Source organism: Phodopus roborovskii, unplaced genomic scaffold (genome assembly GCF_943737965.1).
Source record: "Phodopus roborovskii unplaced genomic scaffold, PHOROB, whole genome shotgun sequence".
In the NCBI taxonomy this organism is placed as follows: domain Eukaryota; kingdom Metazoa; phylum Chordata; class Mammalia; order Rodentia; family Cricetidae; genus Phodopus; species Phodopus roborovskii.
Window position 1 is genome coordinate 4,037,968 of NW_026126639.1, and position 14,192 is coordinate 4,052,159.

The 14,192-nt window shown below is 50.3% G+C and overlaps 1 protein-coding gene across 3 annotated transcripts in view; it reads left to right on the plus strand.

Annotated features, from left to right (window-relative positions):
• Positions 1 to 770: 770 nt before the first annotated feature.
• Positions 771 to 14,192, plus strand: part of Irag2 (inositol 1,4,5-triphosphate receptor associated 2) — a 43,201-nt gene continuing 29,779 nt past the window's right edge. For 2 of the 3 annotated variants that reach the window (XM_051173336.1, XM_051173338.1), the window contains exons 1-6: positions 771 to 1,048; positions 10,653 to 10,730; positions 11,523 to 11,588; positions 12,185 to 12,280; positions 13,074 to 13,218; positions 13,734 to 13,840. In XM_051173336.1, coding sequence (XP_051029293.1) covers positions 13,811 to 13,840 — 30 coding nt within the window. In that variant the 5' untranslated portion in view covers positions 771 to 1,048; positions 10,653 to 10,730; positions 11,523 to 11,588; ... (1 more) ...; positions 13,074 to 13,218; positions 13,734 to 13,810. The remainder of the gene's footprint in view (positions 1,049 to 10,652; positions 10,731 to 11,522; positions 11,589 to 12,184; positions 12,281 to 13,073; positions 13,219 to 13,733; positions 13,841 to 14,192) is intronic. The other variant, XM_051173337.1, reaches the window with a different exon arrangement.

Below are 14,192 nucleotides of genomic sequence, written 5' to 3' on the forward strand. Positions count from 1 at the left end.
TTGTGGGGGGGATAAGAGCTGTGGACTGACATCAGGGAGTTCCCGGAGGAGGGGGGGTTTCCAGTTGTGGAGGGGAGGGACTTCCTGAACTAAGCTACCTGCGCTTCGATGAGTGACAGTCCAAAGGGGAAAGGTTAAGGTTTCCCCTGGCACCCACTCTCTGCACACACCGGCCTGGCTCTCTCTCTGGAGCAGCTCCCAGCGTGCGGAGCTTGTGGGCAGCTGGTCATGCCTGAGTCAAGCAGGAAAGCACATGCTCATCTGAGCTGGCCGCTCGCTTACAAGCCTTCACTTTTTCCTGTGAGCGCTAAGGAAGGAAGCCTGGGCCTGTCACGGTTTCCCAGAGTGACTCTTGGCTAAAGAGACCCTGGAAGCCTGTGGCTGGGGTCTTGGGGTGTCTGTCTGTCTGTCTCTCTCCTTTAAAAAAAAAAAAAAAAAAAAAACGACGTCAGCCAGAAACAACTAGGTATCATTAAGTGGCCGTGAACAGGCTCCACAGAGACAGCCCAGGGCTGGGGGACACCACCAAGGGTGGGGAGGACTTGGAACATTAAACTCGGGAACACTGCTCAGATGTCCTTAAAATGTGAAGTAAAAATGGAGAAACAAAAAAGAAAAAGAAAAAAGAAAAGAGGAACTGTTTAGTCGCCCCAGGAGGCTGACTGTGGAGGAAGTACCGGGTCCTGAGGAGGGAGGAGGCGGTGTCAAACAGCCCAGCCCGCTGATGAAAGAGAGACAGAGGCCCCAGCTTGCTCCTGTAGGGTGGAAGGAGCTGGCTGTGCCCGTGCAAACACATTTGCAGAAGTGGAGCCCAGGCTTATCACTTCCCTGAGAAGAAAAACACATTTCCAGTTTCCTGTGCCTAAGAGCGAGTGCCCAGTGCCCTGCACGCTGCCCAGACGCAGACCGACCTGTGCATAAGGGACCCAGGTGAAGGGTTAGGGTAGGGCCCGCGGAAGAGCCTAGAGGAATTCCAGAACCCGCAAACTAAGAGCACCGAGGACCCCAGCTCTGCCCAGACTCAGCCCAGAAGACTGTGGCCTGCCATGTAAGTATCACGGTTCACCACAGTTCCTGTCGCCCAGGCTGGGGCCGAAGGACTTGTGCCATTTCCCAGCTGCTGGGTTATCCTGCAGAAAGTTTGGGAAGCAGAGGAGGGCGGGGTGCAGAGGAGGGACTCCCCGGGATCTGCCTCTGCTAGGAACGTGATAGGACCATGGGCTACCCTGACTGCATCTATGGCTGTTTCTTTTTCAAATAAAGTGTGGGGGAGGGGTAGCTCAATGGCTGAGCATTGGCCTTGTGTGCAAGAGTGCGTATCAATATAAATGTAATTGTAATGTGTGCCTAACATACATGTGTACGTGTGTGTGTGCATATGTGTGGATGGATATATTATATGCACACTTTAGTCTTGGTTTTGTTTTGTTTCTGGGAACAAGGTCTCACTCTGTAACCCTGACTGACCTAAAATTCTGTGTAGACCAGGCTGACTTCAAACGCTCAGAGAGCATCCGCCTCTGCCTCCCGAGTGCTGGGATTAATGGCATGTCCCACCATGCTCAGACCCACTTTACTTTTTAGAACATTTGTGTCAGCCAGAGGCATGAGAGAGTTTACTAAAAATAATGTGAGAAGACAATTGTCAAATTACAAATGTCAGGCTATTTATAAACCTGTCTTTTTATTTATAGACACACGGGACGGAAGTGTCAGGCTTATTTACCTCAGCACTGCAGAGAGCTGCTTTTGCCCTGCAAGCTTCTTATTTTAGTGGCATGGACCTTGCCTTTGCAGGGAGTCCTGTGGAGGGATAAGCAGGTGTCCCGTCCGGGTTTGCTGTGAATTCCTGAACTTTCCATCTGTGGGTGTGAGGAACTGCCTCCTTTTACAACAGCGGTGTTGCTGGGTAGTTTAGTGCTGCTGCCTTACACTTTGTGAGCTCACCAGTTCCAGTGTTTTCGAAAGCGCTAACAGCTGTGCTTTAAGTCACGAAGGCTACATTTGTTATTGCCGGGGACTTGGAAGTTCTCTTGTGACTGTTGTGTTGAGGTGAGGCTAGGCAGGTACAAGTGGTGTCTGCCTTAGATCCCACGCTCAGAGCACTAACCCACTGGACACGGCTGCCTTTTGAGGAGATCAATATTACAACCCAGTTTCATGAGCGAGCGAGACTTGTGCCCCCCCTTCTGCAATGGCTCCCTTTAGCGTCAGCTTGGGAGTCAGCTGCTGTGGCCGCTGGCTGTTGAGTTCCCCACCAGTAAGTACCCTCCAGCCTAGCCTGCGGGGACAGCTGATCCCAACCTTAGGAAAAGCTGCGCCCTGGTTTGAGTGCATTTTTTTCAAGTCTGGATGACATGTGGACACTTCCTTCCTCCGCTGACATGCTCTTAAGCTGCTAGGATTCACTAAACCCATAGATGTTTGTACTTTTTCAATCCAGAGAGGGCACACCTAGGGGGGTTTTACTTAAGACCTCTTCCTTATGTGAAGGTCTTTCTCGAAAAACTGTTAAAATCAAACTTTGGACAAAGAGGGCAGTTCAGGTTTTCAAAATATTCTGCACAGCAGGTAGGCATGGAACAGCCACAAAGGAGCCACACACACGCACACTTCACACACATACACGCATGCACACACGCACGCACACACACGTGCACTCATGCACACACACACAACCACACACACACACATACATACATGCACACACATCCCCCACTGCCATGAAGAACAGTAGCCACACACACACACACACACACACACACACACATACACACAGGCACACAGGCACACAGGCACACACACACACATAAGCACACATATACACATACAAGCACACACACATACACATCCCCCACTGTCATGAAGAGCAGTAGTGCCACACACACGTACATACACATGCACATACATACACACACGCACACACACATGCACACACATGCATACACACACACATACACACGCACACATACCTCCCCCGCTGCCACCGTGCTGCTTGAGGCGTGTGCGTCAGACACTTGAATTCTGGGTCGGAAAGAAAAATATTCAAATGTCCACAGCTGTCCTGAAACTCCCCAGACAGTTGAATAAATTAGGAACTGTTTTCTGACCCATCTCAAATTTATCTGCCAGCTGTGGAAAGACGGAGTCATTCTTTTTTCCAAATACTCAGTGACAACCAATGCGCACACAGTGAAATTAGGCGGTTCTTGCTAAGGTTTGATTCAGCGTCAGGCTCGCTGGACCATGAAGTTATTAAGGGCACTCTTGCCTCCAAGGGTTAACTCTAAGAGCAGTTAGTTAGCTTGCACAAATGGTTACTTAAATAATTTCTTTTTCAATTATATCTGTCTGTGGCCATCTGCATGTTTTCTTTCTCCTCTAATTATATGTAAGTATCCTGTGTTGACAGGCAATGTTGGTTATCTCTTTCTTTGTTGTAGTATTTTCCTTCATGTGTGTCTGAGCCCCATTTGTGTATCTGGCACCCCAGGAGGTCAGAAGACGCTGCTGGATCCCCTGGGACTGGATTTACGTATTGTTATGAATCACCATGTGGGTTCTGGGAATCAAATATGACTTCAAATTCCTGATCTGCCTATGCCGTCTTCCAAGGTATAAGTCCTAGGATTTCAGGTGCATGCCCCCTTGGCAATATCGAATCACCAGCAGATACGTATTTGAAAAGGAAATTTAGATATTCTTAGATGGAGGCCATGCATACAATGTGTGTAGGGCTTCTTATCTGTAGGAAACAGACTACGTAGCTGATCTTGGCTCTCATTCTGTCCCTTGACAGATCACAAGAGCACTGCGTAGGTAGCGAAGGTCCTCTGTGGTGGGGAGAGCCTGAGAAGGCCCTTCTGGTCCTGTAACAGCATCGGCGTGTGGAGGCCACAGGTTAGAGAAGGCTCTTCCTACACTATCTCATGGAAAACTCTTCTTGATGGCTGTCTCTGTGGAGGGGGGGGGAGGGGAGAGCACTTGAGAACTCTGAGAATGACAGTCACATGTCCTGAGTCAGTAGAAGCTAGAGGGACATCCAGATTAAAGGCCCTGGGAGTTTAGTGTGGGTTTCCCGGTGCTGAAGATCATGAGGTGGAGTGTTGTCTAGCCTGGGCTACCCTGAAGGACCCTGTTTCAAAAATAAACAAAAGATGCAAACTGTTGGGATAATGGTGGAACAGGAAACACAGCCAAAGAGCTTGCTCAGGGGTTCTGGGTGGGTAGAGGGCTAAGCTTTCTCAAACGCAGATACAGACGCGAGACAGATGGCTCAGGGAGTAGAAGCACACACATGCACGCACGCGCACGCACGCGCACGCACGCACGCACGCATGCATGCACACAAGCACGATGAGTAAACTAAAGAATAATGCAGCTGCAGATCCGATAACGCAGAAGGTGTATGGTGGTGGTTAAGACGTGGGGTGTAACTCTGCAAGAGCAGCTGACAACGTTGGGAAGTCACCTGACTGCTCTGACTGCCTGGAGCTGATGTGTTCCTCCATGGAAGGCTGCTGTGGGGAATTTAAGGAGCAGAACCGGTGGGCCACAGCGGCGTGGCACGGTCAGAGCTGGTGTTGTGGCTCTGCTGGAGCAGATTGGTTTCTGGACTACCCCTCCCTGCTTTACAACGGGTGTGTGTGGAATGGCATGTCTAAGTCCTCCTCCAGATGGGGCAGGGCTGCGAGGGTCGGCTGTGGCCTTCAGTAGAAAGTCCCCAAAGCCTGTAGCTGCTAAGCGGGAGCCTTTTCAACTCCCCTCTGAGAAAGTCACAGACACATCCCTGCCTTGGGTGGTTCCCCCAGCCTCACAGAGCTCCCCAGTGGGGACAGCATCTGTGTTCACAGCCCAGTGCCCCAGAGTCCCCACCTCTGTCCTTCCTCTGCGCCCGGCCAGCACTGCTCTGTCTGGCAATGACACCGACGTTTATTTCTACCGTTAACTTTTGTACATCTCTGACATCCTTCCGGGCCTGCTGTACGGCATGTCCGGTGGTCTCTGTGCTCTCCCTGGCTACCAACAACTGAGCAGTTTTCTTAGCGTGCTGGTTTTCAAGTGGTTTCTTCCTAACCATGTGTATCATGTACACCTTGAGTTATTTTCTATTTATTCTTGATTAGATTTGTTATTTTCACCTGTATGTGTGCATATGTACACATGGGTGCAGATATCCTTCAAGGCATGGGGGATTGGGTCTTCCTGGAATTGAAGTTATGGGTAGTTAAAAGCCTCCTGACGTGTGGGCTGGAACCCAACTCAGGCCTCTTGCAAAAGCAGAAAGCACTGTCAATTGTTGCAACATTATTGTTGTTATTGTTGCTGATATTTTCCTTTTGTTTTGAAATTATAACTGCATCATTTCCTCCTTCCCTTCCCATCTCTAAACCAGCAGTTTTCAGCCTGTGTGTCTTGACCCCTTTCACTGGGGTTGCCGAAGACCATCTGAAATATCAGATGTTTACATCATGACTCATAACAGTAGCAAATTGCAGTTATGAAGTAGCAATGAGATGATTCTAGGGCCGGGGGTTATCACAGCTTGAGGAACGGTATAAGGGCCGCAGCATTAGGAAGGTTGGAGAACACCACTCTAAGCCCTCCCATGCGCCACCTCCCTTCCCTCTCTGAAATTCACAGCCTCTTTTTTTCATTAATTGTTGTTACGTGAGTGTGTGTGAGTGTGTGTGTGTGGTGTGTGTGTGTGAGTGTGTGTGTGTGTGTGTATTCAATCCCTCTCAGAGTCCAGGGGAAGGCATTAGATCCCCTTGAGCAACGACAATTATAGTCATGTACAACTTGACATGGGTGCTTGGAACCAAACTCAAACAAACATGCCGTGCTCGATATATGTGAGTTTTATTTCACTTATGTGATTGGATCATCATCTGCTGCTGCTTCTGCTTCTTCGTCCTCCTCCTCTTCCTCCTCCCTGCCTCACTCCCCACCCATCTCTCTGTGTTTTTAAAACAGGTCTCACTATTTGCTCTGCCAGTCGTAGAACTCGCTATGTAGACCAGGTTAGCCTTGAACTCACAGACTGCCTGCCTCTGCTCCTGAGAGCTGGTATCAAAGGGGTGTGCCACCATTCTCATACCTTACTCATGGGATTTTTCAGCTCTCTCCTTCATGCAAAGTCACAGAAAGCAAGGCCTTAAATGTACTGTTCGGCTGCTTTGAAAATGCACATGTGAGAACACAGATTTTCTGCCAGAAAGTTCCTTTAGCTGCCTCCCAGTGAAGGACTGACCGTCTCTGGCCTCGCCACAGTCAGCAAGTGTAGAGCCACCAGGGGGCCAGAGGGTGTCGTCCTGCGTCTGTCCTCTACCTCTGAGCAGTGATCTGACTGTGCTGTGTCTACAGATGATGTTGCCTCTGAATATCCTGTTATTAGAAATCTAAAATATTTGCTGTTTTTAGTTGTGGATAAAGACACTGAACAGTTGCACCCAGGGCTCTGTGGAGACATGTTCACCTAAGAGTAGAATTATTAAGTCATAACTTAGTCCTGACTCTAACTTTAGGAAAAAAGTCTACCGAGAAGCTGGAGAGGTGGCTCAGCAGTTAAGGGTACTTACTGATTTTCAGAGGACCTGAGTTCAGTTCCCGGCTCATAACTGTAACTCCAGTTCCGGGGGACGGGGTGCCCTCTTCTGGGATAGTCAGGTACTGCATGTACATACAGGGATGCAAAACACACACATAAAAGTGATAAATACTCCCCCTGCTGGCTGTTTCAAACACCCCCGCTGCTGAGTGAGGGTCTGTGCTCCCCAGCTCCAGTGCTTGCAGTTTGGACACCACTGATGGCATTGATCTTCATTTGTGTTTACAGGTACCTGTAATGCCGAGTGCTTTTCTCCTGTTCTGAGACTAGTCATTGGTTTTCTTTTGTTCTCCCCCAAAATGTTTATTAATAGGTACACGTCATTAGGTGAGTAGCTTTTCTGAATTTTGGTTTACATTTTTATTTATTATTTCTGGTACTGGGACTTGAACCCTCATCCTGTTTCTTGTTTGTGTCGTTGGCGGTGCTGTGGATGCTGTGGGCAAGGGTGCCCTTCTGAGTTACTCCTCCACTCTGGAGTCACATGCCCAGCCCGACTCTGATGCCATAGCATGCCTGTGGAGGTCAGGAGTGAGTTCTCGCCCTCTCTCCCCTCTCTCCCCTCCCCCTCTCCCTCCCTCCCTCTCCCTGTCACAGGAGTACCTATTACTCCCTGAGGCATCTCACCAGCCCCACCCAACTCTGTCATTTTTTAATACCCAGAGCATGAAGCTGTTTTTCTTTCCCCCAGTAACATGTAAGTTCACTGTAAGCGTGTGCAACCTTTGCCTGGAAGTCCCTGCATTCTATCATTCCGAAAGCTGTCCGGGTGCGCTCCCCTCATTGTAGGGGATCTGAGACTTTGGGTCACATCTCATAATGTAGTTGGTGGCAGCAGGGACAGCGGCCTTTGTCTGACCTGGTTCTTCTTGAAGCATGAATGTCCCCGCCTCTGCAGCGCCCCCTGCACACACACCCCCCCCCCCACACACACACACAGAGAAGAATGCAAAGTCAGATGCAAACAGGGTGCCCTTGTCTGGCTTGTTTTTGTCATATGGAAAATATGGAAATCGATGCTGTTCATTGTGTGACCCACCTGTGGGAATTAGTTTGCAGTTTGGATGCTTCCTCACTGATGGGTCTTGTAACCGATGCAACCCTTGCTCACGTCCTGTCTGCAGCACGTGCTGGGCTGGTAGTGCTGAGGAATTCTAGGTTCGTAATTTGGAGCTGTGTGGCCTTGAGAAACCCTATGGAGGCTTCTGGAAGCACTGGCTACTGTTTGTAAGCTAGGAGGGGAAGTCTGTGTCTCCCTCCAGTGAGCACGGACTCACAAAGCTAAGAGGTCTCCAAGGCGTGGTGGCTCACACCCATAACCCCAGCATTGGGAGGCTGAGGGTAGAGACTCTGCAGTTTGAGGCTGCACTGGACTACACGGTGTGTTCCAGGCCAGCCAGAGCTAAGTAGCAAGACCCTGCCCCACAGGAGTTCTGGGCTAGAGATGGCTCAGCTGGTGAAGGGCTCGCTCTGCAAGTATGAGGACAGGAGTTCAAGTCCCAGAACTCCCAATATAAAATCTGGGTATGGTCATACACATTTGCAATCCAGGCAGAGGTGGGAACGAGCCCAAAATGAAGGACACGAGCTGGGAGAGAGATGCATGGAGCAGAGAGCATTGGCTCCCCTAGAACTGAGTTACAGGTGGTTGTGAGCCGCCGTGTGGGTACCGGGACCAAACCTGGCTTCTTTGTGAGAGCAGCCAGTGCCCTTCACCATTGAGCACCCCTCCAGCCTCACAGGAAGACGTCTCTGATTTCGGAGAGTAGTATGCTGACGAGCGCTGTCCTGAAGTCTGAACTGGGCTTCATGGTTGAGGAGTCATCGCCTCTCCTCTGGGGATCCGGGTTCTCACAGTCCAGCTCTACCAGAGCCCCAGCGTCTAGGGTTCCGTCAGAGGCGTAAAGGGAAACTCCCACAGTAGTAGCCCATAGCAGCTTTGCTTGGTTTTGTATTTTCCATGCATGAGATGGGATCCCAGCATCATACATGCTTGTCAGTGGCAGGCAGTGACCTACCACCGAGCTCCACCCCAGTCTCTCCCTGATGCTCTATTTTCTTTTTACATTTTAAAAAAAGTGTGTGTGTGTGTGTGTGTGTGTGTGTGTATGTACATACACTCATGTGCACACAAGTGTTGTGGTACTCGTGTGGAGGTCAGAGGGCAGCTATTTGGAGTCAAGTACTTTCAAACAGGCTTTATATGTGTGTGTGTGTGCACATAATTGCGTGTGTTCATGTGTGCACGAGTGTGTATGGTGTGTGTGTATATGAGAGAGAGAGAGAGAGAGAGAGAGAGAGAGAGAGAGCTGTCCTCCATCTCTTCTCTACCTTACTGTTTGAGACAAGCCTCTCGCTGAACCAGGGAACCAGGAGCTCCCATCTGGCCAGACAAGCTGGGCCAGCAAACCACCCCCCCACCCCCCACTCCCTGTGATTCTCCTGTGCTGTCCCCACCCCCACTCCCCAACCCCCCTACCCCCCACTCCACCCCATCCCCCATCCCCCACCTCCAATTCCCCATCCCCCACCCCAGCCCTTAGCTCCCCCCCCACCCCGCCAGCACAAAGATTACTGTGTGTACCACCTTTATGGATGCTGGGATCTGAACTCAGGTTTTCATGCCTGAGAGGCAAGTATTTTGCTGATGGAGCCGCCTCTCCAGCCTTGAATAGGCTACAGTGCTTATTTACCTCTTTTTCTTCGATCTGCTTAACTTTCAAACTGTTCGTTTCTGTAAGTGTGTAATATTTTTAAGTTGGAGGGTTATCCTGTGTGTGTGTCTTGCTTACAGGTATGTGTATGCACCACATGTGTACATTGTGCTTGAGGACTTCAGAAGCGGGCACTGGGTCTCTTGGAACGGAAGTTACAGTCGTGAGTTATTATGTAGGTTCTGGGAACCGAACCTAGGTCCTCTAGGAGAGCAGTGGACACACTTAACACTGAGTTCAAGACTCATTCATGCATTCCTGTGTGTGCATGTGTGTTCACGTGTGAACACACGGAGGCCAGAGAGGTATAGGGTCCCTCAGAGCTGCTGTTAAAGGGGTTTGTGGGATGTCCAGCTTCGTCTGTGGGTGCTGGGATCCGAACTCCAATCCTCATGCTCACACAGCAAGTGCTGTTAACGGCTAATCCGTCTCTCAGCTCTCCCTTAGGCCCTACCCTGAAGCAGTGGAATTATTTCTTCCCAGTATGAAGCTTAGGGGATCCCCTCCTCGGTTCATGTAAGAGTCTAAGGGAACAGCAAAGTTGGCACCGGAGGACAGAGATAGAGGAAGAAATAAACGGAGTGATATTTACACATAGCTCTTTCAGGGCACATAATATAAATATAAAGAAGATACAGACACATTCAAGAAAAAAAAACTTAAATTAGGCAAAGTGCCTAAAAAATTAGGCGAAGCGCCTAAAAGTACCCCTGTAGCATGTCGAGCTTAAAAGTTCTCCATACACAGAGAAGTGTGGGTGGGCAGGCATGGTGTGCTTGTCTGGGGTCCAGCCCTCTGGAGGTGGCTACAGGATCAGGAATCCAAGGCTAGTTTAACCCTCCAGGGAGCAACTAACATCAGTTGTAGTTGGCAGATGCCGTCCTGTTAAATTAAGGCCACAATTTTCTGGCTATATATGTTTTAACCTTTCAGAAGCGTGCATTTATATGTCTGTGTATGCATGTACACGGAGAGGACAACTTGTGGGAGTCAGTTCTCTCCTTCACCTGTGTGGGACAGCAGGCGCCTTTACCATTGATCCAGCTCAGCAGCTCCCTAAGAATTTAAGAGACACTATCACGGCCTCTGAGTCTCTGTGAACTCCTTAGTTCTCTTCCCCTGTGAAACCATTCAGCTCTCTGTTCACAGTTTGGATCTCATTCTAGACTCAATAATGAGGTAAACGCAATGAGAGGTCTCCAGTACAAACATGTTCCCTTAAAGAATAGTGGTGGAGCCGGTCGCTTCCCTAGGCCCGCCCGGTGCGCCATGTGCTTCTGCTTGTTATGTTCTGTCTTCTAATACGCTCCACCATTGTCTCACAACAGGTCTTTGTAGGTGAGGAGTCACCTCACTCTGGCCCCCTGTCCTGCACAGGGAGACATCGTCCTGCACAGAGGACACTGGTAAGCATGAGATTTTTTGTTTTAATTACTTAGGTAACAACTGTGACTCAGCTATTATATGAAAACAGAATTGTCATTTACACCAGGCATGGGGGTTGCTCCTCTGTAATCCCAGCGTTCAGGAGGCAGAGGCAGGTTAATCTCTGTGAGTTCAAGGTCAGCCTGGTTTATAGACTCTGTCTCCAAACAAAAATACCCTAACCCATGCAGAAAAGAAAGGGAGGAAGTTAGGGGCTGGAGAGATGGCTCGGTGGTTAAGGGCCCTGGCTGCTGTTCCAGAAGACCTGGGTTTGAGGCCCAGTACCCACATGGCAGCTCACAACCAACTGTAACTCCACTTCCAAGGGATCCCACACCCTCCTCTGGCTGCCTCGGGTACTGCAATTCCATGGTGCGTAGACATAAATGCAGGCAAACACCCATACACAAAGGAATTTTTTAAAAAAAAATGTTTGTATGAAAAGGTGAGAAATCTAAATGTGCTCCTCATCTACACAGGCTTGCCAGACGGGTAATGGGTTCCTTCCTTTTCCCTTCTAGTATAAGAGGTGGCCGTACGTACTGTCTTTGGTTACAGAACCTCGAGGAGCCACGTGGCTGGCCTTACCTGTCACTGCCACCCCATCCCCCAAAGCCTTGTTCTAAGTGGATGTGACCATTCTGTCAGCTGCCACCGCTGGTATTCCCTCTGGTTCTGTTTGGAGTGGCGGGCACTGAACTCTGGGAACTCACACATTGCCACAGGCGATATGTTTGAGCCGTATCTCCCGTCTTTTCACTTTCTGTTTTAAGACAGGGTCACACTACGTTGCCCAGGCTAGCCCTGCACCCTCTCTGTGGCCCAGGGAAGCCTTGCAGGTGAGATGCCCCTGCTTCTGTCTCCCAGGTGCTGTGACTCCAAGCCTGCAACTGCAGGCGGGCCGGGCCTGAATTGTTTCTGAATTTGCACCTGTGCTGCGTGCGGCTCTGCATAGAGGCCTGAAAGCTTTGCTTCCTAACGTCCTAACTTGGGACCCGTCGTACCCTGTCTGCTTTGTCTATGGCATTTTATCTATTTACTTTATGTGGGTGGGTGCTTTGCCTGCATGTATGTCTGTGCGCCGTATGTGTGCAGGTACCCACAGAAGAGGGCTCTGGATCCCCAGGCACTGCAGAACCAAAAACTGGGCCATCTGTGAGGGCAGCCGGCACCCAGCTGAACTGTGCTCTAGCGCCTGTCTACTGCATTTCTTAACTTTTTTTATTAATCGAGAATATCGTACGATATGTTTTGGCCATATCCCTACCCTCCAAACCCTCTGAGGTCCACCCCCGCCCCCCTAAGTTCACATTTGTTCTACCCTGACCCAGTGGTCTTAGTGTTTTGTTTTTTTTTGTTAAAGTGAACGAATTATCTTGAGAACTGTGCGGTGGAACTTTCCTTCAGGCTTTAACGATGCTGGTTTTCTGTTCAGAATCAGTCCTGCCACAGACCACAGAGGAGGCACAAAGGGACACTTATCCGAGACCCCTGATCTGGAAAGAGGTGTGCCCGCGTACGCCTCTGCTGGGTGGGTGTGGACACGCCTGTCCCCGTGTAGGGGGGGAGGGGTTTCTTGAAAGAGGACAGTAATTGATAACAGTGATATCTGTCCAGGGAGATACATTGGTTGTTTGTGTATGGATTCAATCAAAATATGCCTGGACACCCACTCTACAGCAGGTGCCATTACACAGAGTTAGGAACAACTCCTAAAATAACAAGACCGGAGTTCAGAGAAGGCTCCACAGCCGGTGGGAGAGAAGAGGTGAAGGGGGGAGGGGGAGACAGCTTTGGGAAATGTAGTGAAAGGTTCTGATGGCTGGAATGTGAACAGCAAAACCAGGACAACTAAGAGAAGGGGCCCGGAGCCAAAACTTACAGGGGGAGGGGTAAGGGGAGGGAGGGGGAGGGAGGGGGAGGGCGGGGAGGGGTAACGGGAGGGAGGGGGAGGGCGGGGGAGGGGTAATGGGGACGGAGGGGTAAGGGGAGGGCGGGGGAGGGGTAACGGGGACGGAGGGGTAAGGGGAGGGAGGGGGAGGGGTAGGCTGCTGGTTGAAGGCTGTGTGCTGGCGGTGGATTGTGGGCCCGCTAGTGGCTCCGTGGGCACAGGATTTCTGTCCGCCTTTACCCAGCCCTCAGTTTGTCTCCTTGTTGTTTGCTTTTAGTGACCATTGGATATTTCTGCCTCCATTCGACTAGGCCTTTCGGCGTTCTAGGATAAATGCTAATAGAATAAATTGTCACTTTTTCAGACATGGTGCAACCAGTCTCTTGGGTGAGAAGGAGTTTAACCTCTGCCCTCATTCCTTCCTGCCATATAGATGCCTGGTATGTTGATGGCCTTACAGCAGTTCCAAGGCTAGAACCGACATCCGTCCCGTGTGTCGAAGCACCAGCCCATGCTCCGAGTGAAAGGCCTCTGGGGCAGGAGGTGGATGGAGCTTTGGATGTGACAAGAGGACCCCAGTAAGTTAGCTCCGGGCTGTCCCACCTTGCTCCTTGCTGGGTTGTGATGGAGCTTCTCCAGCTCTCTGAGGAGTCACAGTTTAGAATCCAGACACTGCTTTTGAGTTTCACTAGTCTGCTTGGAGGGACACTTTACATTTTCACTGCTGAGTTGACTGAGATCTTTTGTCCTGCACCCCAGTTTCAAGGCTCCCTGGTTCCCATCTGCAGTTTAAAGTTAAAAGACTGATCTCTAGAAGAGCCTGCGCATCTGTGGGGTGGGCAGGGTTAACTCCCGGGTGAGGGTGCTCTCTGCTCCTCGGTGGGAGAAGCAGCTTTGAATTGCAAATGTCATACTTTCATTTGTGGTTGGCTTTTCTGTCCTTAGTAACTTCCTTCTGTGGGAGACAGAGGCCCCTGCTTGACTAGAAGTTGGCAAGACTGGGGGAGGGTGCTGGGAACTATGTCCTCCCTCAGTCAGTCCCTGCTCCTCTGCAGTTTTCACCTGCAGTGAGCAGTGGTCTATCTACCACCAGGAGCCCCGTCCGTCCGTCCGTCCGTCTGCTGGCACAGGAGGCGCCATCGCGGGACAGAGCTGCTGAGTTGCACCAGGATGAGCGAGGACCTCAGTGTAGACGGAAGTGTGAGTACAGACCTGTTTTGTTTTCGGTACTGCTATGCTCTGGTCCCTTTTGGAGGCGCCTCCTTCATAAGAGATATTATGGGGCATCCTAGAACTCATGCACATAAGAAATCACCATCTCCAGCTTCGAAGCCAGGGAGTTTAAAATGAGTCATTTGGGGGCCTTCTATCCCTTGTGTAGTATAACTCTGGGTTATGGGCTGGAGAGATGGTTTGCTGGTTAAGAGCACTATCAATGTCATGGAAGACCCGGGTTCAACTCCCAGCACCCATAAGATGACTTACAACCATCCCTAACTCTAGTTCCAGGAAACATGACACATACACTTCTGAGCCCCGTGGGAACTGCAGC